At 45.4% G+C, this 26,494-nt stretch overlaps 1 protein-coding gene across 4 annotated transcripts; it reads left to right on the top strand.

Moving 5' to 3' along the window:
* Window positions 1-244: 244 nt before the first annotated feature.
* ZFYVE27 (zinc finger FYVE-type containing 27) lies at window positions 245-19,302 on the top strand. Of its 4 annotated transcripts, none has more exons than XR_003568938.1 (13): window positions 245-417; window positions 1,062-1,140; window positions 1,543-1,740; window positions 3,654-3,724; window positions 8,629-8,815; window positions 9,090-9,185; window positions 9,864-9,976; window positions 11,310-11,446; window positions 11,762-11,833; window positions 12,589-12,733; window positions 16,095-16,141; window positions 17,140-17,216; window positions 17,661-17,678. XR_003568938.1 is itself a non-coding variant. In XM_027860279.1 (13 exons), the coding sequence occupies exons 3-13, from the start codon at window positions 1,544-1,546 to the stop codon at window positions 17,723-17,725; spliced, it is 1,212 nt and encodes a 403-aa protein (XP_027716080.1). In that variant the 5' UTR covers window positions 245-412; window positions 1,062-1,140; window position 1,543; the 3' UTR covers window positions 17,726-19,302. The 4 variants fall into 4 exon arrangements, 3 of the variants coding, with proteins under 3 accessions (XP_027716080.1, XP_027716088.1, XP_027716070.1); XM_027860279.1 differs by having other exon boundaries at window positions 245-412; window positions 17,135-17,216; window positions 17,661-19,302; XM_027860287.1 differs by having other exon boundaries at window positions 11,313-11,446; window positions 17,135-17,216; window positions 17,661-19,302.
* The last annotated feature ends 7,192 nt before the right edge of the window (window positions 19,303-26,494 follow it).

The raw sequence follows: 26,494 nt of genomic DNA, 5'->3' as shown, positions 1-26,494 counted from the left end.
AAAGTTGCTTAGAAACACAGGGGCTCCAAGAAGGACATGCGCAGGCGCATTGCTACCGCAGGCGACCCTATGAAGGGAGTATGCAAAGAAGTCTTGGGCGGAGGCGGGGGTGGAGCGGGTTCCTCTGTGGACACGCCTCCTCCCTGTCCTGGGGGAGTCCGGACTACGATTGGGAGACTGGGAGGAGGCGGAGCCAACGCGTTGACGTCACGGGACACGCTGCGTAAAACGTCAATGTCGGCGAGGTTTCCGGAAGCTGTGACAGGAGCTGCTCTGGAGGGGAAGATACTGAGTCCCGGGGGCGGGGGGCTGCGCACCTGACCGGGCCTCCCCCACCGGACCCGGGTGTAGTCCGGGTCCCGGTTCCGATCCCGAGAGGCGCAGACAGGCCGTCCTGGCCGGCCGCCCGCAGGTCGAGTACGTGGGGCTCCTGCGGCGGGCCCTGACTCTGTGCTTGCCCTCCTGGGGACCCCTCCCTCCCCCCCCATCCCCGCTTGTCTCCCTGTGCTTGGCTCGGCGGGGGGGCTGCACGGGGCCAGTGGGGGAGGGCCCCCGCCGTCGTTAGGGCTCAGGGCTGGAGTGACCTTAGCAGTGCTCTGGTCTGTCTGCCTTTCAGTAAAAACGGATGGAGATCCTGAAGCCCAGAGGGCAGAAGGGATTTCTCCCCAAATGATGTTTTGGAAAGACTCTAAATTGGGCGTCACAGGACCTGGGGGTTTGAATGCTGGCCCTCAGATTTGTTGGGAAAGTAGCTTAACCTCCATGTTAGTTTCTTTATCTCTAAAATGAGGGGGTTGGACCAGATCAGTTCTTAATCTTTTTAGGTGTCATGGACCCCTCTGGAAATCTGGTGAAGCCTCGGAAGAATGTTTTTAAATGCATGAAATAAAATACATAATATTACAAAAGAAGCCAATTCTATTGAAATAGTTATCAAAATATTAAACAAGTTCAAGGACCCCTGAACTAGGTGATTTCTGAGCTGACACCTTCCAGCTCTTACTCTTAAGATTGTCTGGACCAAGGGTTCATAAGCTTCTTGTCCAATTCTTTTTCCACAGTGATCTGCTGGAGGAAGAGGGAGCTGCTCTATGTTTTTCCCCTGCCCAGAACTGGTAGTGACTGGTGGGAGTTTTAAAGTTAAGTGTTTTTTTTTAATTCTATTTTTAAACCTTTTCCATTTTAGCTCTTAGATATTCAAGGAAGATGTGTGTGGATCGTGGGAGGTATTCAGGATTTTGGAGTTGGGAACAAAAGCTGTACTAGATGGGTTACTGTCCTTTCTAGAGAAAGGATTTGAGGGAGTTGGTAAAGTCGATTTGAACCTTATAAAAGAATATTGTTTGAAGTAATGATAGAGAGGTTCCACGAAGTTATCAGGTTATCCTTTTGGGGAGTAGGAATGTAAGAATATCAGTATCTGTAGGTAAATAATAGAATATCTAGAGGAACCAGGAGATTTTTTTCCCTATCTTTTCCCCTTACCTACTCCTTTCCTCATTAATGTGTTATGTTTAATATTTCCTCTTTAACTTAATGTAGGATGCAGTCACTAGAACAGGAGGGGTGTGGGCCAGAGGGGACACCCAGTGCTATGTCTGAGGCCCAACCTGATCCTCCACCTGCCCCACCTAAGCCTCCAGTGCTTGACCTCTTCAACTTGGTCCTGTTTTACAAGAGGCTCGTTCTCTACTTGGAGCCCCTCAAGGATGCAGGCGATGGGATCCTTTATTTGCTCAGGTATGGTCTTCATGGAGTAGGGATATCTGGTATCCTGGACATTCGGCTTTCCCACTTTGCTGTAATAGCTGTTCAGAAACCTGGGCTGAATGTCACAGCAGCTTAGATTTGACTCCTTGTTCTGGGCAGCCAAGCCAGGGAGGCTGTTTTAGTCTGAGGCACTCAGGCAACAAGCATTTATTTAGCACTTACACTATGTGCCAGGCACAGTGCTTAGCACTGAGGATTCAAAGAGATGTAGAAGACAGTCCCTGATCTCAAGGAGATCACAGTCTAGCAGGGGAGACAATATGCAGTATAGCACATTGATGTGTTTTAGTGTATTCTTTTTTTTTTCCTCCTAGAGAAATAAAACTGAGGATGTGGAGAGATTGTTTAAAGGAGGATCTTGGGTTAAAACCCCTCCATCCAAATCTTTGGAGTCTGTTATTTCTATACCTTTAGGAGCCTGAGGGTATGAGATAAACCTGTTCTTTGGCTATCTCTTCCTTTCCTAGTAAAGAGCAGTTGGTGTTGAAAGGGTTTTAATCTTGGTCTGTAGTGATGACATCAGATCTGTGTAATCAGCCATGGTTTCCTAAAAGGTACCTCTTCTGTGAGCAGCCCTTCCTGTGGGTAGTAGCCCTGAAGCCACAAAAGTCATCTTGAAGGGGGAAGTTAGCATGGAAGAAGCTTTAATGATAGAGCAACTTCAGTGGGGATGTGGTGTTTTTCACACGGTGAAGAGGTTGGGGTTTCAGGGTTAGTTCTAAAGAGCTTTCTTGTGTCCTACCTACTATACCCTCATTAATTGCTACCACATAATGAGTGGGTCTTGATTAAGATAACATAAGCTGTAGTTGGACGCTAGATAAGCTTTCAGAGAAATACTATTTCAGAGAGTCTCAAGTGTTTTTTTTTTTCCCCAAAGAAAAGTATATTTACATTAAAGCAGAGAAATTAACTTTATTTGGAAAATTAGATCCAATTAGATAGAATAAATAGTACACATTGTAAGACTAATCAATCTTGAATGTCTTTTTTTATTTATATTGCTTTTGGCTTCCATCTCTTTGCTTCTATCTACTTTTTTTTTTTTTTGGGTAGGCAATGGGGATAAATGATTTTCATCCACTTTTAATCTCTGCTGGGCACTGAGTACCCTATGCTCACAATCAAGAGATCACATGACAGATATCCTACTCTTCTGAGACTTTCTTTACAGGAACTGAACTTCCTTTTAAAGGGAATGCATGTAACTGCGCTGTCTTCCCCAGGTACTCCTGATGTACTCACTCAGGGTCCCTTACTTCAGGAAAATGATAAAACCTGCCTTTATAGAATCATCAAACTCTGAATTACAACGAACCTCAGAGGTCATCCGGTCCAGTCCACTCTTGAATAGAACATACCCTTATCCGCTGATTTAGTTTAGGGGGTCCTAACCCTTTTTTGTGTCATAGACCCCTTTGGCAGGCTAGAGAGCCTGTGGACCCCTTTCTTAGAAGAATGCTTTTAAATAGTGAAAGAGATGTCAAATTTCAGATGGAGGTTACTGAAAAGAAAGGTGTAATTTTTTTTCCATCCAAGTTCATGGACCCTCTGAAATCTACCCACAGATCCCCAGTTGAAGCACCCCTGCTCCGGTCCTCTGAGATGGTTGTTCTTCTCATCACAAGGATTAGATGTGACTTGTTCCCCACAGGTCTCCCCTCCTACCCCTGACATACTTACTAGGCCTCCCTCCTGTCCTTGCCCGTCACTTGACTCAAGGAAAAGTCTGTTCATTATTTGCCATTTCTCTTCAGTCTCATGTGTCCTGTCTTTGCTGCTTGCTGGCTCTGTGGTACCATGCAGGGTTTGCCTCCCTTTCTGATATTCTGTAGGAGGGAATGGAACACCATCTTTACTGATCGAGGTTTTCTGTGTTCTAGGTGGCAGACACCAGTGTGTTCCTTGCTGACCTGCCTGGGCCTCAATTTCCTCTTCCTCACTCTGAACGAGGGTAAGTACTGGTTTGAGGGCTGAGGTAGGGCCCACGTATTAATGAGAGGTAGAAAACCTGCACGTTGGGGGTGAATAAGAGGTAACTTCTCCTTTCACTTTGATAACATTGCCACATGGAAGTATTTAACGTGCTTAGAGTATGCCGAGGAACAAGGACAGCCAGCCCCTGGTGCCATGCCAGTTATAGTGTCCTGTCCTTGCTCTCTTTTACACCAAACAGCTCTTCTGGATGGACCCAGGGCCTTCTTCCATCTTCGCTTCCAAAAAGCTGATTCATTGAGGCTGATAGCATTCAGAATAGCAGATAAAGGATTTTTGCTTTGTAGAGACAGAGTAGGATCTGGAGACAGGAAGACCTGAGTTCAAATTCTGCTTCAGACACATGCTAGCTGTGTGACTCTGGGCAAGTCACTTAACCTCTATTTACTTCTGTTTCCTCATCTGTAAAATGGGTGTAATAATAGCACTCACTTCCCTAGGGTTGCTGTGAGGCTCAAATGAGATCATGTTTGTAAGTACTTCGCAGACCTTAAAGCGCTCTCTAAATGCTGACTGTTCGCTATTGTCAAAGTGCCATTGATCTGTGCATTAGCAAGAACATGAACAAGGTCAGGGAATGATCGTTGGTGAATGGAGAATTGATCAGCCTATCAGTTGTGGAAGCTTGAATTAGGCAAGATGCTGATCACATGTACTCAGAGGAAGTTGAGGCTTGAAGTTTTTGGAGCAAATAGATGATCAGATGAACAAGTGTACATCAGAAAAGGATAGTGGAAGCTAGGTTGTAGCTGTGTTCTGGATGGCGGCCTTATGAGAGAGTTTTCTGGCTGGTATTATTATATGTGAACCTTTTTACACATGCTGGCAGTGCTTCTGGCTTCATCCAGGTAACTGCGGAAAAGGGAGGACCAAGCCACAGATTGGTCTGAGTCAAAAGGGACATACAGGAATTCAGATAAAATGTACCGAAAAGAATAAATTTAGAACTTGGGAAATCTCTCTTCCTTTGTACCGATCCTTGTTGAGAGATCTGCTTGGCTGATTAGAACTTGTCTGTTGATGAGTTCAACAAATACCAAACACCCACCCCTATGTTAGTGTAAATGATGTACTGAGTATACAAAAGTGACAAGTGACATGGTCATATGATCACATGTTCTCAGGGTGGTAAGGGACCCCAACATCACCGAGTTCAACCCATACTTGAACAAGAATCCTCTCTCTAACATCATCAACAAATGGTCATCCATCCTTGACTTGAAGACTTCTGTTGAGTTCTTCAGTCCACTATCTCCTGATGCTCTGATTGTTAGGAAGGTTTTTTTTGAGGTCTAGTCAAAATTTGCCTCTTTGAAACTTCCATTTGGTGCTGTGCCAAGCAGCCAATATCTGCCTGATCCCTTTTCTCTGTGCCAATTCAAGGACTCGAAGACAGCTACGTTTCGCTGTCCCTTCTCAAAGCTAAACATTCCCAGTTTTTTCAAATGATTCTCATATTCTCTTCATCATTATAAGTCACCCTCCTTCAACTGTTTGCCACCTTCTTGTTGTCCTTCCTTAAATAGGTTAATCAGAATTGAGCAGAATACCCCAAATGTTGTCTGAGTGGGGCAGAGTGTGGTAGGACTATCACCCACCTAGTCTGGGACACTGTGCCCTCCTAATGCACTCTGGTATTACATTAGCATTTTTTTAATCTGTTAGGTGTCTCTGTTGACTCATATTGATTTTGCAGTCCACTAAAACTGCCAGATATTTTCAGATGAACTGTTATCCAGCCATGTCACTTTACTTCCCCCAAGTCTTTGTGGAGTTGAAATTTTGAACCCATATGTAAGAATTTACATTTATACCTGTTACATTTCTTTTTATTTAATTTAGTCCACTGTTCTATTTGAGATCCTGACTCTGTCCTCTATTGTGTTAGCTATTCCTCCTAGCTTTGCAGAGTTGGTAGTCATACCATGCTTGTGATTTTATACAGATTGTTACTAGCCATGACACAAGGGCCAAGCACAGACTCCTGAGGTGCTCTACTAGAGACCGTCCAAAGTGACGTCTTTGAATCTAGTCCTGCATCATTTTCTGACCCACTTTACTGTCATCTCTCCATCTTGTCCACAAAAATAGCATGAGCAACCTTGTCCAATGCTTTGCTATAATCCAGGTAAACTATCACTGTAGCAGTTCCCTCACTTTCTTGTCTAGTAACTGTCAGTAAAGAAAACAAGATTAATTTGTTATGATTTTGTCATTAAAATTTTTTTATTATTAACTTGATCAACAAATATAAGACATTTCAGCGTACAAAGAATAACAAAGACTTTATATGAAACTGAACTTAAAGTGTATGTTGAATTTCACAGAAGCGACAAAATTGCCCTCTGTGTCCCCTTTAGAGTTTATTAAAAAAAAATGTTTTATTGACATTAGCTAGCACTTAATGGAGTAATTTAAGGTTTACAAAGTGCTTTCCAAATATTATCTCATTTGATCTTTACAACAACCCTGGGAGGTAAGTGCTATCTTCATTTTAGAGATGAGGAAACTGAGGCAGAGGGAGGTTAAGTGACTTACGCCAGGGTCATACAGCTAGCAACTTTCTGAGATTAGATTTGAACCCAGGTCTTCCTGACCCCAGTATCAATGTTTTTATCCACTTTGCCCCTAACTGGTGTTCTTTTCTTTTTATCTTTCTTTCTTTCTTTTTCTTTCTCTCTCCTTTTTTTTTCCTCTTTCTTTTGCATCTTTATCACTATACACTCACTCTCATATAAAAGCCCTTTCTTGTAATTCATAAATATGATCATTCAGAACAAAAGTCAATATATTGACCATGTCAGAAAATGTCTCCTTCTGTACCCTAATCCATCAGCTGTCCAACAAGATGTGTACGGCTTGCTTCCTCATCAGTCTGTTGAATTTGTGATTTGTAACTGTTGACTCGAGTTCTGTCTTTCAAAGTTGTTTTCTGTTGATTATTTTCACCATCATTTGAGTTGTTTTTCTGGTTCTGTTCAAGATACTCCGTATCAGTTTATGCAGGTCTTCCCAGATCCTTCTGGATTGGTCACATTTGCCATTTCTTGGAGTGCAGTAGTAATAATTCATTTCATTCATAAACCACAGTTTGTCCAGCTGTTCCCTGATTGGTGGACGCCTACTTTGTTTCCAGTTCTTGGCCACAACCAAAAGTGCTGCTATAAATATTGTTGGCTGTAATGTGTCCTTTCCCTTTGTCTTTGATCTCTTTGGGGCATACCTTTGGTAACCATATCACTGGATCAGAGAGTGTGCACAGGTTAGCGATTTCTTGGCATGGTTCCAAATGGCTTTCTAGAATGGTTGGACCACCTATTAGTGCATTAGTGCCTGTCCTCCCACATCTCTTCCCAGCACTTGCCATTTTTGTCTTTTGTTATTGTCAGTCTGATGGGTATGAAGTGGAACTGCAGTTGTTGGAGCATTTTTTCCCTTGTGGTTTTTGGTAGCTTCAGTTTCTTCATTTGAAAACTGCCTGTTTGTATTCTTTGATCATCTCTGTCTTTTTTTTTTTTAATTTAGTATTTTATTTTTCCCTACTTACATGTAAAAACAATCACCTCTGTCTTGATGCTGGCTTTTTGTTATGACTGCTTCCTTTGCTATATGCTCCATAACCATACCTTAAATAATAGATTAAGGAATGTTAACAGGTTTACCAGCCTTTAGTTTGGAGGCTCCATTTGTTTCCTTCCCTGTTTTTGGATATCAGGACAACTATTTTTTCCTTTTCTAGTCCTGCAGCCATTCTCTTATTCTTCATGTTTTAAAGATCATTGACAGTGACTCAGTTAACACATCCGCTGTCTTTTCAGCTCGCCAGGATATTGTTCAGTTGGGCTTAGTCACTCAGTCTCATCAAGGCCTCTAGGGTTTTGCTTACTATTTTCCTACTTATCTTGGCTGTCACCTCCCTATTAGCCATATTTGTTTTGCCCTTTACAGTCAAAAGAACATTTTTCTTGGCAGAGAAAAAAGAAGCAAAATAGGAATGGAGCAGCTCTTCCTTTTGTCCATTGTTGTTATCTTTGCTGCACATGCCCTGGATGGTGGGCTTGTCCTGTCTTGGGCTTACTTTGCTTTCCTTTTTTTTTGGTTGTCTTTGGCTTTCCTTGCCAGCCTCAGCTTGTTCTGAGCTTTAGCGCTCCTGACGCTGCTCCTACAAAGCTCTGCCATGCTTTTGCATTTAACCTTCCTTGCTTTCATCTTTTATATATGTTTTTAAAAAAAATCTAATTTAATGAGTTCCATATGCATCCACATCCGTTCCCATAACTCTCCTTGTTTCTCCTTATCAGAATTTATTTCCCCTCCCTCAAGGAGCTAACAATTTAGCCAGATGAGGAGACGTATTCACATAAATAATCATATTTTGACTTGTAATGTAATTAAGTGCAGAGGAGAAGTGTTGTTGTTGTTGTTGTTTTTTTTTTTTTGGGTGAGGCAGTCGGGGTTAAGTGACTTGCCCAGGGTCACACAGCTAGTGAGTGTTATGTGTCTGAGTCACATTTGAACTCAGGTCCTGTTGACTCCAAGGCCAGAGCTCTATCCACTGCACTACCTAGCTGGCCCTAAGTGTTGGCTTTTTTGAATAATCTAGTTAAGGAAGCTTTGAATTACAAGTCAAGTGGATTATCATAGTTCATAGCTGGCCAATCTTTGTCCCCTTTCATCTGAAGATGAAAATAGTGCCTTGAGAGTTCTGATAGACATTCAGGAGCTTCTCGGAGCCAGGAACTGATGCTGAAACCATAGGGAGAACACCTGACCGTGACTGGTATCCTGGGCAGCTGCCCAGTCCTGGGATGCCCTGTACCCTTGAGAGTTAACTTGTCTGACCTGCTGCTCTCTTGCCTTTAGGTGCCTGGTACTCAGTGGGTGCCCTGCTGATTTCTGTGCCTGCCCTGCTGGGCTACCTGCAGGAGGTGTGCCGGGTCGGCCTCCCTGAGCCTGAGCTGATGCGGAGGAAGTACCACAGCGTGAGGCAGGATGATCTGCGGAAGGTCCGGCTGTCACGGCCTGAGGCTGTGGCAGAGGTGAAGAGCTTGTGAGTGTGAAACGTGAGATGGGAGATGACTGACAGGGTGGTTGGGACGAGTAATATCTAGCCAGAGTGTGGTTGGACCGGCTCTTGGGTTTCAGAGTGGGAGTCCAAGAGCTTGTCACGGCCCTCCTTTTCCATTGTTCCTGGTTTCCTCATTCTTCAGCTGTGTTTGAAGAAGGCCATTGACCTCTACTATTGGGCTTACTAATGAAATGGAGACGCAGGTTCCCTGGCACCCTTGGGTGCTCTTCATGGCTGCTTCTGTGTGTCTTTACAGCTTGATCCAGTTGGAGAGCTTCTTGAATCAATTGTGCTGTAGGTGTGAATCGGTCTATCGAGTGCTGTACTGGGAGAACCCAGCAGTGTCCTCGCAGTGAGTCCCGTCTTTCTTTCCCTCCCTGCAGACGTCTCTAGTTCTTCCAACCCCATCGGTGCTCCGAAACTGGGCTTCTACTTCTGGCTGTGGCCACAACTTTTGTGCAACCTTACGGGCATTATTTCTTCTCACTCAGTTTTTTCACCTAAAAAATGAGATGTTTGGGCTAGGTGATCTAAGGTCCCTTTCAATTCTTTTGTTCTGTGACTAATAGAATCAGCATCAATGAGTTTCCAGCTTCATCCCCGGGAAAAGGTGGTTGGTTACCTCATGGGGAAGGGCAAATTAATTTCTTCAATAAGGGGAGAAGGGGAGCTCTCATATCTGCACACACTGTGTGTATAGCCATACGATGTATCCTTGGGCAGAGGTGCTGAGAGCTGAGCTTCTGGCTTTGACCTCCTGGCTGGGGTGAACTTAGAACTGGGGGCCAGTGGATACAGTGGAGAGCTTGCTGGCCTTGCAGTCAGAAGCCTTGCCTTTGGTTGCTCACTCTGATACTGTCTGTGTGACCCTGGGCAGATCACTGAGCTTCTCAACCCCTGCTTCCTCCTTTATCAGATGGGGCTGAAGTGGCCCCTGTCCGGCCTTGCTCACAGCATGATTGTGATGTAGGCGCTCTGCAGGTGGTCAGGTGCTGTTACCTGACCTTGCTCTTTGACTTCCTTTCTGCAGATTCTATGGGGCTCTGTTGGGCTCTGTCTTCGTGCTGTATGTGTTACCCCTGTGCTGGGTCCTTGCCCTTCTCAACAGCACTCTCTTTCTGGGAAATGTGGAGTTCTACCGAGGTGAGCGCTTCAGGGGGCTACGTACTGCAGTGGCAGGGGGGTGCCTCTTGGATGCTACAGAAAGCAGCAACTCTTGGAAGTTGTGCCTCTGTCCTGTGACTGGCTAGTTTGGTCTCAAGGCCTGTCTGCTCCACCAGGGGGCAGCACCCTATTGAAGAAGTCCCTCCACTCATAGCTCCAGGATGGATGCTGCATCTCCGGGATACGGCCTGTGCCTGTTGGGGTTCTTTCCCCGTGGCACATGGCTCATCGTCTCTGTGCTGAGGTTGACAATAATAGAATGATTTACTTCTTGTAACAGTCACTCCACCTAGATTAGAAAACCTTTTGATGTAGCTATCCCCCTAGTTTGTCCGCTGCCTTGTGCCCTAAAGAGACATCTGGAGACCTCTGAGTCATGGTATGCTGGTGCAAAGATGTATGTGGGTTTTGTATTTTTGTGTTTCATGAGGTGTTTGAGCCAAAAAATATCATCACGTGGTGGCAAAAATGTGCTGGACAACTCTGTACTTATCTAGACTGGTTCTTTTAAAAAAAAAATTACGATACATTTTATTTTGACAAGGCATTTCATCAGCAAACATTCAGAGAAAACCACTTTCGAAGTACTGAAGTAACTGAAAACAGTTATGCAAAGCCATCCAAGAGAATGTTACTAATAGCACATAATGTTTTCTCCTCTCAGAGTTTCCTGATTGTTTTAAAAAAAATTTATTGATCTCTTTTGCTTTTATATCACCTGCATGTAGCCTGATGGTATATGCAATGGACCCATAGTCCCCCTCCTCTACAAAGAAGAGAGAGAAATTAGACTAGTTCTTGAACCATACTTGAAACCTTTCAGTTTTGTAGTACTTGCCAGAGTTTGAGTTCAGTTGGCATAACTTCCAAGGACCCGGGATCACTTCCATCATCTACATGAGGCCTGAGAGTAGGAATTTTGTGGATGGGAGAGGATTGTGATTTCCTATGGAGGAGCAGCCTTGCTGATGAGAGATCATAAAATCTAAATGTATATTGATGCCTCTGGATTTATCTTTCTCCATCGGGTATTCTTCCCCAGACATTTTGAGGTGAGAGGAGAAGGGTGAGAACATTTTTTGTAAATAGGGGGTGGTTTGCTGAATTAAGAGTCATGTAGGCTGCTGATCAATCAGGAAGCATTAATTGAGTGCTCACTGTGTGCAATTCACTGTGCTAAGTCCTGGGGACACAAAGAAAGGCAAAAATAGGCCATGCCTTCAAGGCACTAACATTCTAGTCCCGATGGAGAAATCTCTAAAGAGACTTTTTATTCTGTTTCTGTACCTTTGCCTCGCTTGCCCCTGGATAGTAGTGGCAGAATACCGGGCTACCCTGCAGCAGAGGATGAACCCTAAGCTTCCAGTGAGCACTGAGGAATGCCTGGAATCAGACGGTGGGGGAAGAGGAGCATTGCTGGACTGCAGTTCAACCCCTACTCCCACCGAGGTGAGTATGTGGCACTGAGATCCTTGGAACCTGCCCCCTAGTGAACTTCCCTTAGTGATATGCCAACTGCTCTGTGTGGCTTCTTCTTTTGGAATTCTTCATCTCACTTGGCTCCATCCTCTGTGAATTTCTTCAGGCTGAATTGTGGTTTGGTTCCTATTTCTCCCATGAAGGTGCCTTTCTCAGTCTTCTATCTCAAAACTTGCTTCCTTAGCGTATCTCCCCTGGCAGGAGCAGGCGTCCTTGGCCATGCTGATCTGGCCAGGGGAAGGCTTCTCTGCCTTCATAGATGATGTCCTAGGCCTTTCTTCACAGGACCTCACACCAGGCAGTGTGGAGGAGGCAGAGGAGGCTGAGCCAGATGAAGAATTTAAAGATGCTATTGAGGTGGGTATCCTTTTGATAGAGCCCTGTATCCAAGAGTCCCTAAGGGGTTAATAGCCCGGGCGCTTCTGGTGTCTAGTTTCTTTTTATTTTCCCAAAATGAGGGGCTCAAATCCAGGGTTGTTCCTTCTATAAATTTTCTTGGCTCTGGGGTTCTTGGTTCTTGGCTTCTGTGAGGTCTTGCATGTAGTCTTCTTGTCCAGTTTTATATCACTGGGCAGCCTTCACGGATAGCTTGCCAGATCTTTGGGCAAATACATTTCTTGTCAGTAGCTTGGTGGTTATTTTGTGAGAGTTGGATGGCTTAATGTCTTCATTTTTTTCGTTTTCAAAAATAGACCAACCCATTGGGAATTCTCTTGAAGAGGATGGGGAGGGTCTTAGGGCTTCTGATGGTAAGGAAAGTAAAGTAAGGACTTCCCAGAGACTGAAAGTAGGTTTTAGACAGTGGAGAAGTGTGGGATAACCTGAAGCTCTAGAGCTTCAGGATCGTTGCCTTGTAGCAGTCTCTCCTCTTCCCTTGCTATCTGTCTCCTCTTCTTTTCTCTCCTTCTTCCCCCTGCACCCTGGGAGGCAGGAGACCCACCTGGTGGTGCTGGTGAGTATGACTGTGTTGATGGGGAAGGGACAGGGTGGATGGTTGGGCTAGGTGAACCTATTTCCTGGCTTTGTGCAGTGTGCTCCATCTTTGGATTTTAGCCACATGTCTCAGGGCCCAGTCAGCTGCTGGATAGAGCTGAAAGGTACTGTTCCCACAGGAGGATGATGAGGGATCTCCCTGCAATGTGGAATATGATCTGGCCCTACACGACAATGGTTTTATGAGCAAGAATGAAGTAATTCGAAGCAAGGTGTCTCGACTCACTGAGAAGCTCCGAAAACGTTATCCCACCAACAATTTCGGTATTTGATTGGAAGAGAGGAAGGGAAAGTTTGGGGCAGAGGAGGGAAGTCGGGGCTGAGAAGGTGGGTGGTGTTTAGCTCCAGATATTAGGATTTGAATATTAGGTCTGGGACCCTAGAATTGGGACAGAGGCAAATCTAGTTTGGGGTGGGGACGCTGAACTTGAGCGTCTCCGTACTTGTCTTTAGAGACTGAACATGAGTTTTCAGGGAGGTAAGGAAATTAATACCAGACCAGGCAGTCCCAGGAATTGTAGAATAGTTTGACTCTGAGGTGAACTGTATTTTAGGAAGGCCTGAATTCTTCTAGAAATACCTAGGACCCTAATTCACCTGTTCAGTCCTAAACGGAAACAAGGTGAAGCACGTAGCTTTTTCCTCCTAGGACTTAGTTCATTGTGTGCTTGTGGAATGTCTGTCAACTTCAGATTCATGTATTTTGGTCAGCCCTTCATCTGTTGGGGAAGGGGTATGTATGGAGTCGCAGGGTGCGCCTGGCTGTGCTGCTTAGATCCTGGCTTAGGACGCTGATGCTTGACGGCTAGAGCGGCTCGGTTTCTGGGCACGTGAAGGATCTTCACACCTTGGTTCCTCCCTGTTGATAAGCCTTGGCTGAGAGGTCAGAAAGGCAGCCTTATTTCTCCAGTCCCCACAGCAGCCATGGCACCCAGGACGGGGCAGATTTGGAGGAACTTGATTGAGGAGGTGTGGCACCCGTAGCCTACACAAGCTATACGAGCTGGTGGTCGGCTGACTTAGGAGATGAGTTAGTGACTAGAAGAGTCCAATTTCCTTTCCTTTCAGTAGCTTGATGCATAAGGACCTCTTTCCCAGATGCCTTGTGTCACACTTCCCTGTTAGTGTGTGTGACCTTGAGTTTAGACATTTCTTCCCTGGGAGAGGAGAGGCCTTTCTGGGGCCCCTTTCTGGCTTACAAGGGGAGCCAGAGCCTCTCTGAGGCCATCCTATTCTATAGGCCTTTTTGTGTCATCTCCACACCACACCCCTCTCTCACCACCCCAGTCCTACCCCAGCTTTTGAGCTGCATGGGCACTTGAGCAGTAGCCCTGGGCCTGCTTGGTTTATTTTGGTTCTGAGCCAAGGAGCTCCTTCTCTCTGATCTTATCGGCTTCTGGGTCGGCCATCCACTGGAGGGTGCTAGAGCTGTTTGGGAAGAATGAGCAGGAGCTAACCTTGTTCTCTAGCCTGGATTTAGGGTGAGAGAGGGGAAGTCCTAATTGGGTGAATTCCTAATCTCTCTGACTTCATATTTACCTTAAAAAAAAATCAGTCATTGTTTTAGTGCCAGGAGGTCTTGCTTGGGCCCTCATATTTTTCCCTATTCCTGGTGCCTGCTGCTGTGTATCATCACACTGATTAATAGAGATAGGAAATATTTATTTGGTTGGAGTCAGGGTCTTTTCCAAATAGGGGCAAAACCTCTTTTTAGGCTTTGGAAGGAAGCCAAGGACCTTTTATTCCTCTCTGATCCCTCCTGTGCTACTGCCAGAACTTCTTGTCCTTGTGAATATGTAGTGGTTTCACCAACTTCTCTGACTCTACATTAAACTGCTTGTCCTTGAGGCCTTGGTAAGCCAGAGAACAGACCCCCGTGGGGAGAATATTCCTAGAAAAATATGCCAGAGCTCTGAATCTGACGGGCTGTTCTTAGGGCAGTTCCCTCATCTCTCCTTTCATCAGTGATGGCGGAGAGGGACTGTCTTTGCTAAGTGGCTGGTGGTAGTGTCATGGCCTAGACTAGAAGCTTGGGTGGTTTCCTAATTTGGCATCACATGTTAGCATCAGTCTCCTCCCTGGTTTGCTACTGGAGCTAACTGTTTACTGACGGTAGTGAGCCAGCCAATCAACAAGCATTTATTATTATTATTATTATTATTATTATTGTTCTTACTGTCTGCCTTGCACTGTGCTGAGCACTAGTAGTGCAGACACAAGTGGAAAGGAAGATAGTCCCTGCCCTCAAAGAGCTTACATTCTAATGGGGAATTTAACCGATAAAAGGGAGCTGAAAAGCAGGGGGAGACAGGACCTTGTAGAAGGGGCCTGGTGGGATGGGTTAGTGTTGTGGAGAGTCCAGTGGAGTTGAGTCATTGGGGCAGCCTGGGAAGGAATGAGGACCTGATTGGCCCAGGACTCCTTAAATTGGCAGTTCTGGGAGGAAGCAGCCCATCAGAAGTGGAGGTCTGTGGGGCAGATGGTATTTCCAAGTGTAGAGCGAGCTTGTCCTTCTACCTGGGTCTTCCTTGAGTGCTGATTGGCACCCTTTTACAGGCTTTGCTTCCAGCTCTAGTCTGCTTCTGCCGTCATTCATAGGCCTTGCCAAGGGACAAGGGGCAGATGGGCACTGAGGATGCTTGTGTCAGGTCTGCCCTTCTTAGTCCACAGTTGTAGCCTGGGCGGAAGGGTTCTTCTTGATTCTGCACAGAATGGCCAGCCTTCCTTCCCCTCCGCTGGCCACTGTGATTTCTTACTCCCAGTCTTAACTTCTCTTCTTTATCACTGATAGACTTATCTATTGTACCTTGGAGCCTTGTGCTCTTGTCTTGATTCTGACGTCTTAGAGTAGCTCTCTCACCTCTGGCTTTCCTTCTTCCCTCACCCTCATTGCTTCCAGTGTATGAATATCTTTCCCTACAGTGCATACCACAAAGAATTTGAATTATTTCTGGGAATTTTCAGGGTGAGAGGGAGAAATGGGACCTTCAGATTGGGAGGGAGGATTGTCACCTTAAATATAAATATAGCAGTCTGCAAGGAGCGGCCCTGGGAAGTGGTCAGGTTTGGCAGACAAGGTTGCTGATACTTTTCCTTCAGTGTGAGAAGCCTACACATTCTCTTCACTTTGTACGTCTGAAATGCCTCCTGCTCCCAAACAGAAACACCATTTTGTCAGGGCCTCTTTTTTGCTCACCACTTTCCAAGGGTAGATACCTTAAGTCAGGAACCTGGTGGGCAGGAGACTTCTTGAGGCTATGATGACAAAGAGGCTTTCGTGGCAGGCGGGAGGGTTCACTGGATGAGCAAGGCCTAGGGCAGGTGCTTTGGTGGCAGTGACAGGGGCAGGGGAAATGGCTTGGGTGGCATACGGTATCTTCAAGTCCCACTCATTCCTTCTCAGCCTAAACTGCTCCTTTGGCCCTTTGGGGCTTTCAGGAGGATATGCTCAGCTGTGGAGCTAAAAGTGCGTCTTTTAGCCAGCTCTTGCCAGCCAATATGACTAGCTTGAGAAATTGTTCTGAAGGTCACCCTTTCAGGGAAAATAGGGGATACAGAGGAGCAAGTTGAGAGTCAAGAGGACTGGGTCAGGCAAGAGGATGACCTTCTGCCTCTTGTTTCTTAGGAAATTGTACGAGCTGTTCTGCTACCTTCTCAGTGCTGAAGAAGAGGGTGAGTCTTCCTTTCCCGTAGTGTTGTGGGCCACAGGAGGGGGCGGCCTCTTCTCAGGCCATCCCAGGCTTGGTTCCTCAGTTGGTCCAGGCTTCTGTATGGAGTGGGTTACTTTCCTGACATAGCTTCACATTTCTGTAGCATTTGTCTCTGCCATATCTACCTTAGGATTGCAGATATAGTCTAGTGCTCAGATGCTTGGGTACCCTCACAAAGCATCATAGTACTCCACTCCTGGGCAGTTGAAGTCTCCCCCTTTGCCATTGGAAAGATACTTAAACGTAGGAGCAAGGGAAACAGAGCGCTCACAGGGCGATTGCTAGCCTCACCTGGGTAAAGACCTAATGTGTTTCCCTTGAATTTTGAAAACAGTCAACTAGAATTTATTAAGCACCTACTGTGTGCCAAGTACTGTACTAATTAAGCACTGATGTTTAGCTTAATTAGAAATTGAGTTGGGTTGGAGATGATGAGAAAATTTTATAGTTTCCTTAACCCTGGATACCCTTGTCCTTCCTATCTCCTTCCTGCCACCTCCTTGGTCTTTTTGTAAGACCTAATGTCAAGATATCCGTCAGTCAGGTAAGGGAAGCAGAGGTCACTTTTGGGTCCTGTTACTGTCGTTCTTATGTGTAAGCATATTTCCAAAGACTAAGAGGACACTCAAATTGGCCAGCATCAGAGGGTTAGGAGGTCACCTGAGAGCCACTGAGATCTCTGGACACTGAGCTCCCCGGTCTGTTTCGTTTGGGACTTGAAGTCCCTAATGGTTTCCTTCCTTCCTTATTGTGTTGTGAGACTGAAAATCCTTAGTTCCTTCAGTGAGCTCTCTGTTGGGGAGAACCTGAAACATGGGGACCAGAAGGCAGACTTGGAGAAGATCCAGCTATTGGGAGCTTGCAGGGGAAATTTAATGGCAGAGGAGCTAGGGAGCAGGGCCCTGACCGTGAGGAGAGACTCATCTCGTGATTGACTTAGCTCGTCTCTTCACAGCGCAGCTGTAGTAACTGTGGAAACAGCTTTTGCTCCCGGTGCTGCTCTTTCAAGGTCCTCAAGTCCTCCATGGGAGCCACAGGTGAGTGAGTGTCCGGAGGTGAGGTAATGGAAAGGGTCAGGGTGAAGATGAAGACAGTGGAAGGCACACGCTGAGAGAGATTTGGATCCCAATTACAGGGCCCTTGTTTACATTGTGGTTTTTTTTTTTAAATTCTAACAGTGGATAGGGTGAGTGCTTAAAGTTGCCTCTGGTTCCTTGGGAGAGAGCGTTGTTGTCACGGTGGCCATGAAATCCCCAGGATTTCTCAAGAACTGCCATTTTCATGGAAAAGAAATTCTAAAGGTCAAGTTAGTAAGGGAAGTGAGGAGCAGTGGGGCAGCCTGTAGTTAGTGAGAGGGAGGGGCTGATCCTCCTAGCCATCTGCAGGAGCAAGTAAGAGATGAGTGTGTCTCCTTTTTCTGTGGTCAAGGGACTAAGATGGGAGTGTGGGATGCCTCTCACTGAATTCTTTCTTCTTTTCAGCCCCTGAAGCACAGAGAGAGACTGTATTTGTGTGTGGCTCATGTAACCAGACCCTGAGCAAGTGAGAAGAGAGTCCTGTGGGGGGGGCATTTGTGAGCCCACCCTGCCCACCCTCCTCTCCTGAGCCTGCTCCAGAGGCTAGCAGTTAGAGTCTCCCCAGATCCCTCATTCCAGGTGTCTGGAGATAGCTGGGCAGAGCTGGGTGTGAACTTTGGAGAGGTGCCTCCCCTTCCTTTCTCCACCTTTGACATACCTGCCCTGGGGTCACTGATGACAGTTCCAGCTTCTCTTTGTATTCCTCTGGATGACTGGAATGGTAACTCCCCTCAAATTCTGTGCAGGGTAACCCCTGGATTGCTAAAAATGTCCTCTGGGACAGCGGATTATAGGGGAAGCAAGATTGAATGGGGAATTAGAGTGAAGCCAAATCTTGGCCTGATTACTTGTAAGTAGGGCTTGACCTTTACCCTGTGGCCTTCATGATACTGGTAGTTGTGGAAGGAACTGGAACCCTAAAGCTAGAAAGGAACCTTCATTGCACATTAGCAGGGACAGAAACACCTGAGTACTTGATCCCAGGTGGCCTTCCAGGAGAACTTGGCTAGAGATGGTTGGGTGGTAAGCCCTAGCTCTCTGTCCATGGCGTTTCAATGCCCCTACAAGGGCTGCAGTTGTAGGCTATCACCATGTGACCTCTGGGGCTGTAATTGTCAAGGGCGCAGAATGATGACTGTGAAAGACCAGTTAGAAGTCAGTCAGCTGGACATAAAGGCACTGATGAAGCCTTTATCACTGCAGTCCCCACCCCATCCCACCCCACCCCACCCCATGCTCACAGTCGCTCCCTTGGAAAATAAGATGGTGAAGGGAACTTCTGAATTCCATTTTGTCATTGATCCTCAGCTGTGGAGGGGCAGCTTGGGAAGCTGGCTAGCTTCTTACCATTTGGTTTTATGCCTCAGTAGACTTCCCTTTTACGCAGTCCCATAGTTGTTCCCTTTCCCTTTAAGTGGACTGTGGATCCCTTCTCCAAGTTGCCAAGGCTCCTCTGCTGTATTATAGATGGGCTCAGAGATGTAGTGGTGAAGCTAGGATATTCCTTTGACCCTCTGTGGCCTGCTCATTAAGGGATTGTTTGATGCTGACCACACCTTTTTATTAGTTTGAGGCAGTTGTCTGGTTTCTTGAGGACCAAACGGGCACTTCCCAGGCTGTGAGCCTGGTCAGGTTTTCTTTCTACACTGGCACTTGCTTTCCTATCTTGGAAATATTTATTTATTTATTATATGGTTCTTGGGAACAGGGGGTGTTGGGAGTAGATTAGAGAGGAGCCTGGGGCTGCCCTTACCCTGAGACTATTCCTGGAACGGTGAGGTTCCTTCAGACATAGGACCTGGGAGGATAAGGTATTTCAGGACTTTGCACTTTCCCCACCCCATTTCCCTGCCCCTTACCCCTTCAGTTGGAGGCTCCCCTAGGATACCTAGGGGTCAACCAGATCTTTGTGCCTCCCTTTCTACCACCTCTTCCATTCTTTCCCCTTAGAAGTGAGAGCTTTACACTGGAGGTGTGCTAAAGAAATCTCTGTGTACACGGAGACTACAATAAAACTACGCCAAGCCGTTTGTGTTACTCCTCTCAATTCTTGCGAAACCTTTACTCCTGAGGCTGGGTAACTCTAACCCGAAATGCTTCCAAATCCGATTCTTCTGATCCTGTCCTCTTTTCTGTGCTGGGACCATCTTGGACAACAGGGGCATTTTGTCTTTTGCTTAAGCTGAGACTTTCGCTGACTTGTTACTCTTGCCATCTCCTTGTTTAAAGAGCTGCTGCCACCATGATGTGACTGTAGGCAGAGTTGCCATCTGGAACTTGGGCTGGAGCCTAGGGAAGGTAATGTCTAATGCTGCAGGGGAGGAAGTTTGAAGTTGTCTCTCTGAGTAACTGGAAGAAGCAGGCCTAGACACTCAGTCTTGGGCCAGGCTTGTGGCCTTCTAAGAGTAAGAGGTGGGGCTGGGGTCAGAACAGGAGAGCTAAGTAATGCAGGCTTTGAAGTGGTGAAAACAAGAGCTAATCCTTGTCAAGACAGGCCAAGCAGAATTGACTGGGGGCTGAGGGGACACTGGTCAGCAGCAGATGCTGGAAAGCAGGGTTGGGTGTCAGGTTGGGTTTGTGGGCAGTTACGGGTAAAGATCAGGGAGAGGTGGCCTTTTGTATGTCTTAACACTGAATTCTAGTTGGGTTTTTTTTTTTTTGGCTAGGCAATGGGATTAAGTGACTTGGTAGGGTCACACAGCTAGTAAGTATTATGCATCTGAGTCTGGATTTGAACTCAGGTCCTCCTGAATCCAGGGCTGGTGCTCTATCCACTGTGCTGCTTAGCTGCCCCTGAATTCTAGTTCTTGTAGCATGGAAAGGAAGACAAGAATAATGGGAAAGTGTGACCTCCTTGGTAGCTTCCTGAAACTCTCCTGACCTGTCTCTGTATCACAAGAGCTTGGGCCAAAGGGGAAGGTGTGGTGAGAGTAGATTGAGTAAGGGGGTATCTTAGCTGATTATGGAGGTCTCTGGCTGGATGGTTTCTGGATTGGGATGAGGAAACCTGGAGCATGTGAAATTTCAGACTGGATGATACCGAGCCCCGAAGTCTGTCCTGCAAATGTTATCTGCCCTGTTTCTCCTAGCAAGGCTCAAAAGTTGATTCCCACCTCTTTGGAAAGTCCTCCATTGACCTCCTTATTCAAGAAGCTTTGGCCTTGAGGCTGGGCATAATTATAAAGGAGCAACTAGAGTGATTTGCTCATAATCATTGCAAGTGACCTTTAACAAGACCAGGAGTAGAAGCTACCTCTGGAACATTGTGGACAATGCCAAATGAGTAAATGCTCAATTCCTTTCCTATTATGATGGTGGACTGTGGAGGAAATTGGATTGAGTGGGGAATTCAAGTGGGCAGCAGTAAAGAAGGCCTCTTCTTGGTTTAATCTTACACTTGGGACTTTTCTAACACTGGGAGAGCAAAAGGCAGTGGATGTCAGAAGAGAAGACGGGGCATCATTGGTGGGTGGTGGAGGTAGTGATGCAGAAAGAAGAGGCTGTAGACCCTAAGGACAAACCTGAAATTTTGTCTAAAACTGGCCCTGTTTATCTTCAAGCTTTTTGGAGGTGCAGAAACTGGGAATGGAGAATTTTTTTTCATCACACATACTGAGCTTATCAGGAATGTCATTGAGCCTTATGACAAAAGCCAGTTCTGCTATTTTTTTTTTTTTTTTGAGATAAAGGTCATTCATTAATTGAGGCCTACATGCCTAGGGTAGCTAATTTGGAACAGGCCCCTGCTGTTACAGTTTGTGAATCTTATGGGCTACCTGCTTACTATGATTTGAAGTGATTTTTCTTTTTAGTTCAGTTTTATTTTCAGTTTCAAATTGTCTCCCTTGCCCCTCTCCTACCCATTGAGAAGACAAGAAAAACAAAGCCCATTACAAATATGTATAGTTGTGTGAAAAAAAAAAAGGAAAAGAAAAAATGCTTTAATCTTCTCTTTGAGTTCATCCGTTCTCAATCTGGAGGTAGAAAGCATATTTCATCATGAGTCCTTTGGAACTGTGGTTGGTCATTGGGTTGATCAGAGTTCTTGAGTTTTTCAAAATTGATTGTCCTTATGATATTGTTCATGTATAAATTATTTTTCTGATTCTGCTCACTTCACTTTGCATTGGTTCATACAAGTTTTCCCAGGTGTTTCTGAAACCATGCTATTCATCATTTCTTACAGCATAATAGTATTTCATCATATTGGAATTCCATAACTTGTCCAGCCATTCCCCAGTTGGTGAGCATCTTCTGTTTCCAATTCTTTGCTACACAAAAAGAGCTGTTATAAATATTTTTGTATATATGGGTCTTTTTCCTCTTTCTTTGATCTCTTTGGAGTAAAGACCAAATGATATCACTAAATCAAAGGATACACAGTTTAATAGCTTTATGGGCGTATTTCCATATTGTTTTCCAGAATGGTTGGACCAGTTCACGGCTCCACCAACGGTGCATTAGTGTATTTGTTTTCCCACAGCCCCTCCAGCATTTGTCATTTTCCCCTTTTGTCATCTTAGCCAATCTGATGGATATGAGTTGGTATCTCAGAGTTGTTTTAATCTGCATTTCTCTAATGAGTGATTCAGAGAATTTTTATAGGCTATTGCTAGCTTAGATTTCTTCCTCTGAAAACTGCCTGTTCATATCCTTTGACCATTTATCATTTGGGGAATGGCTCTTATTATAAATTTGACTCAGTTCCTTATATATCTTAGAAATGAGACCTTTGTCAGAGAAACTTGATGCAAAGATTTTTTCCCCCTAATTTCCTAAAAAATTATTTTCAAGGGGACCACGCTTTTTAGCTGCCCCACACACTTTTCCTACAGCAGGCACAAATGTTGAATTGAATTGGACTTTGGGTCACCCTATGGCCTAGTGCTTGTTTGTCTGGTGTCACTGTGGGTCATTCAATGGAAAGACCACTGGATTGGAACCAGAAGGTCTAGCTCCAAGTGCTCCCCCTAAAACTTTGTGTCTGGGTGATTATGGACAAACAAGTCACTTAACCTCTCTGTACAATGTGATTTTTTTTTAACCCTCCCTGCCTCACAGAGTTGTGAGCATGCTGTCTATGTGACCTCTGAGCACTTAGGTTGGTATTCACTCCCTTACTGGTGAATTCAGTCCCTGTGATGAGTATGTAAAAGGGTGGGGGAGTTGGTTTTCTTGCCTGACGGAATTTACTACTTTTAGCCACATGCCCAAGTTATACTGCCAAGGACTAGGACCCTTAGTTTTTGCTTTTTGTTTTTTTTGGTGAGGCAATTGGGGTTAAGTGACTTGCTTAGGGTCACACAGCTAGTAAGTTAAGTACCTGAGGTCAAATTTGAACTCAGGTCTTCCTGACTCCATGGCCGGTGCTCTATCCACTGCACCACCTAGCTGCCCCAGGACCCTAAGTTTGGAGAAAGTGACATCAGCGGCCCTGACTAGAGGGAGTGGTATGAAGAGAACACTGGACTTGGATTGGAAGCCGCAACCCAGGCATGAATGGTGTTGACAAGTCACTTAACCGCTTAGAGCCTGTAAAATGAATATGAAAGGTTTGTGTTCCATCCTTCATAGGGTTGTTGTAAAGCAAGTACTTTACAAACCCTCAAGCATTTCCATGTGAGTTATTTGTATTAACAGTAGCTAGCATTTGTAGAGTGCTTTCAGGTTTGTAGAGAACTTTATATACATTGTCTCATTTGATCCTCACAATAACCCCTGAGATAGGTGCTATAACTATCTTCATTTTACAGATGAGGGAGCAGGTCACATTTCTAATCAGTGTCAGACAGGATTTGAACTCGGGTCTTCCTGACTCCAAGTTCAGGACACAATCTCCTGTGTCACCTGGCTGCCTCTGATGATGAGAAGGATCCTGTCTTCTGCCTCAAAACTAAGTGCTCTTATAGCAAGAGATTTCCTTATGCTAGAGAAGGGTTCTGATCAGCTGCTAAGGTCATTCTTTTGCTCACGTCACCAGAAGCATCTCCTCTGTTCCTATGTTCCCAAGGTGCTATCCAGGGCTTTGTTAGTTGGACCTTGATATGAGAGGATTGTGACCACTTTTGGTCGTCACCATCAAGTGGATATGGAGAAGTCCAACTGCCCAGAACAGTCCTATGGACATTGTATTTGAATTGAAACTGGAGAAGTTTCTGAGAAGAGCAGCAAAGATAGCAAAGAACATATGTACCATAGGAGAAGGAATTTGTTTTGCTAGGAGAAGGGAGAGGTGAAGGGTTTACTTGATTACTGTCTAGGTATGTGATGATTTTTGTGAAGGTCATAGAGGACAGATCTTTTTTATGTTTGGAAGAATGAACAGAAGGAATTGAGTGTAATTAATAATAAAAACTAAGTAATAGCTCACATTTACACAGGGTATTAAGGCTGCAGAATTCTTTTCTCAATAACTCTGGGGTAGGTAGTATGAATATTAGTGTGTCTATTTTAAAAATGAGGAAACAAGAGAGGAAGTGATGCCCAGGACTGTATAGTTAATAAGCGTTTGAACTAGTATGCATACTAACCTAGGTGTCCTGACCCCAAGTCCCAATTCTGATCCGCTGGCTGTGTGACCCTATGCGTGTCACTTAACCTCCCTGTACTTCAGTTTGTAAGATGGGACTAATAATTTAATTACTTTCCTCAGGGTGTTTGTGAAGAAAGTGCTTTATAAACACTGTGGGGCTATATAGGTTATTTTTATAACTTGTCAGGACATTGGCTAAAAGGAGCTGATGCCCATGACTCTGCCTGGCACTCCACTGAAATCTCACCCCCATTCTCCTATTCTGGAGCCTTCATTTTGTCTCCGGTGAAGCCTCCCTGACTCACCAGACAGGTTCTTCATAGTGAGGTAGGTATAAAGTAACACTGATGACAACCCACACTTAGGGGGCCTCCACGGTTTACAAGGCACCTTCTTCACTTTGGTCCTGTGAGCCAGGAAGTGCAAGGGTAACAGATGAGGACACTGAGGCTCAGAGGCATTAAGAGACTTACCTACCACTCGTACCAAGCTTCCATCTTATGGCTGATGGAAATCAGATAAGGCATGTCTCAGAGGTGGTCTCAGAGGTGTTGAACAGTAATCCTAACTTCTTCCCCCAAACTTCACAAATGCTGAACAAGATAGAAGTGGGCTTAGATCCCCTCTGACTGGACTTAGCTTCTTGGGGATCAGTGCCAGTCTTCTGGGATGAATCTACTTTAAGTTCCTGGTGGCCCCTGGTAACCTCCCCTCTGTTTGCCCCTTCCAGTCTTATTCCCTCAGCTAAGGGATTGTGATGGGTTAGATAGCTGGGCCTCAAGCCCAGCACTGAGCACAGCACATTCCATTCACGCCCAGCCTGTCTGGGGGCTGTGGGATTCCAGACTCCTTCAGGCCCCTTCCCCCACTTTTCAAGCCTCAGCTTTTCCCTCCATCCAACTGTATTCTGCTGCCCTGACTGGGGAGCTAGAACCCAGCCACACATTCCAGCCACAACAGCTCCCATGTGGATTTTCCCAAGGAATGAACTTTCATCAGGATTACAGTCGGCAAAGTGGTTCAGGAATGCGACCCCCTTTGCTGGGAACAGAGGCAGGATACAGACAGGGTCAGGGATGAAGGAGGGTTCAGGCCCCTACATCTCCAGCCCAGAGAACCCCAGCAGGGAGGTTTGTGTTGGCCTGAGCCATAGGGTCTGCACAAATATGGGATGCTCTCCCATCCAAGTGTTTTGGGTGTGGTGGAAAGAGTGTTGTGCTGGCAGGCAGGAGACCTGGTTCTAGTCCTGAGTTTGCCAAGACTTGCAGTATGAGTTTGGGCAAATAACTTCCTCACTGTACCTCAGTTTCCCCTTCTGTAAAAGGAGCGAGTTGGACGACATCATCTTTGAGTTCCCTTCTGGTGTTAGCATTTGATGCCTCTTGATTTCTGAATGTTGTGGGAGAACTAGGTCCAACCAGGCCCGTTATCAGAGAGCTCAAGAACATTGTTGCATTGACCACTTAAACACTCCGTAGCTCAGTCCTAGGAACTGATCACAGATGCTGAAAGGAGCCAAGCAAGGAGTCCCACCTTGACAGATGTGAGGGTGGTAATAATAAAAACTGACCTTTATATAGTGCTTTGAGGTTTGCAAAAACACTTTACATATATTATGCTATGTAATTCTCAATACTCTGGGGCAAGCATCCAGTTTTGAAGATCAGGAAACAGATTCAGAGAAGATAGTGACTTGTCCAGTGGCCTAACACTGTTAGTAAATGACAGAGGTATATGTGAAGCTGAGGTCCCTGCTGACTCTAAATCCAGCTCTTTCCATTCTCCCATGCTGCTTCTGAAGGTAGCATGAGGATTAAAAAAGAGGTAGGGCACTGGGGAAGGGAAGAGTAAGACACAATGCTCGAAGAAACTCCCTAGCCTATGGGCTGAATTTATTGTCCCAGAAAATGGTGGTAAGCCTAGCGTAGTGCAAGGAGCATTGGACTTGGAGTTAGAAGATCTGACGTTGAGCCCCAGCTCGGATGTGACCTTGGACAAACCATTTAAACTTTGTACGTGCCTCAATTTCCCCAACTGTACTTGTCCTATAGCAGAGGCAGTGTGTCATAGTGGAAGGAGCACTAGATCTTAGACTAGAAGATTTGGGTCTTGGTTGCACTGTGGTAGGGTGAATAGAGTGTACCTTTGGAGTCAGGAAAACCTGGATTCAGATTTCATCTCTGATATGTGACTGAGGGCAAGTCATTTGGCCTTACTGAGCCTCAATAAAAAGATACTACCCGTAGTTCCTACCTCTCATGACTGTTTGAAGTTCTGAGATTATGTAGGTAAAGTGCTTTGTAGATTTTAAAATGTCAGTTATTACCATGTGCCTGAGGATGAGTCACCCAACTTCTGAGCTTCAGTTTCATCACCTGCTTTTAGAACTTGTAGAATCTACTTCACAAGCTTATTTTGAGGGCAATGCCTTGTAATAATAATAACTGCTAACAGCCAGCATTTGTATAACACTTTAAGATTTGCAAAGCAGTTTGCATATGTTATTTGGTCCTCACAACAACCTTGCAAAGTAGGTGCTATTATTATCCCTGTTTTATAGATGATGAAACTGAGGCTGAGAAAGGTTTAGAGATTTGGCCAAGTTCATAATACATAAGTGGCTTAGGCAGAATTTGAATTCAGATCTTCACCTCTGTCTAGTGCTCTATCCACCAGTCATCTAGCTGCCTGTAAAGTGCTAAATAAA

Source organism: Vombatus ursinus, unplaced genomic scaffold (genome assembly GCF_900497805.2).
Source record: "Vombatus ursinus unplaced genomic scaffold, bare-nosed wombat genome assembly UNPS02000749.1, whole genome shotgun sequence".
Taxonomy (NCBI): Eukaryota; Metazoa; Chordata; class Mammalia; order Diprotodontia; family Vombatidae; genus Vombatus; species Vombatus ursinus.
The sequence above is the reverse complement of the archived record's forward strand: the minus strand, read 5'-3'. Positions and strand labels throughout refer to the sequence as shown.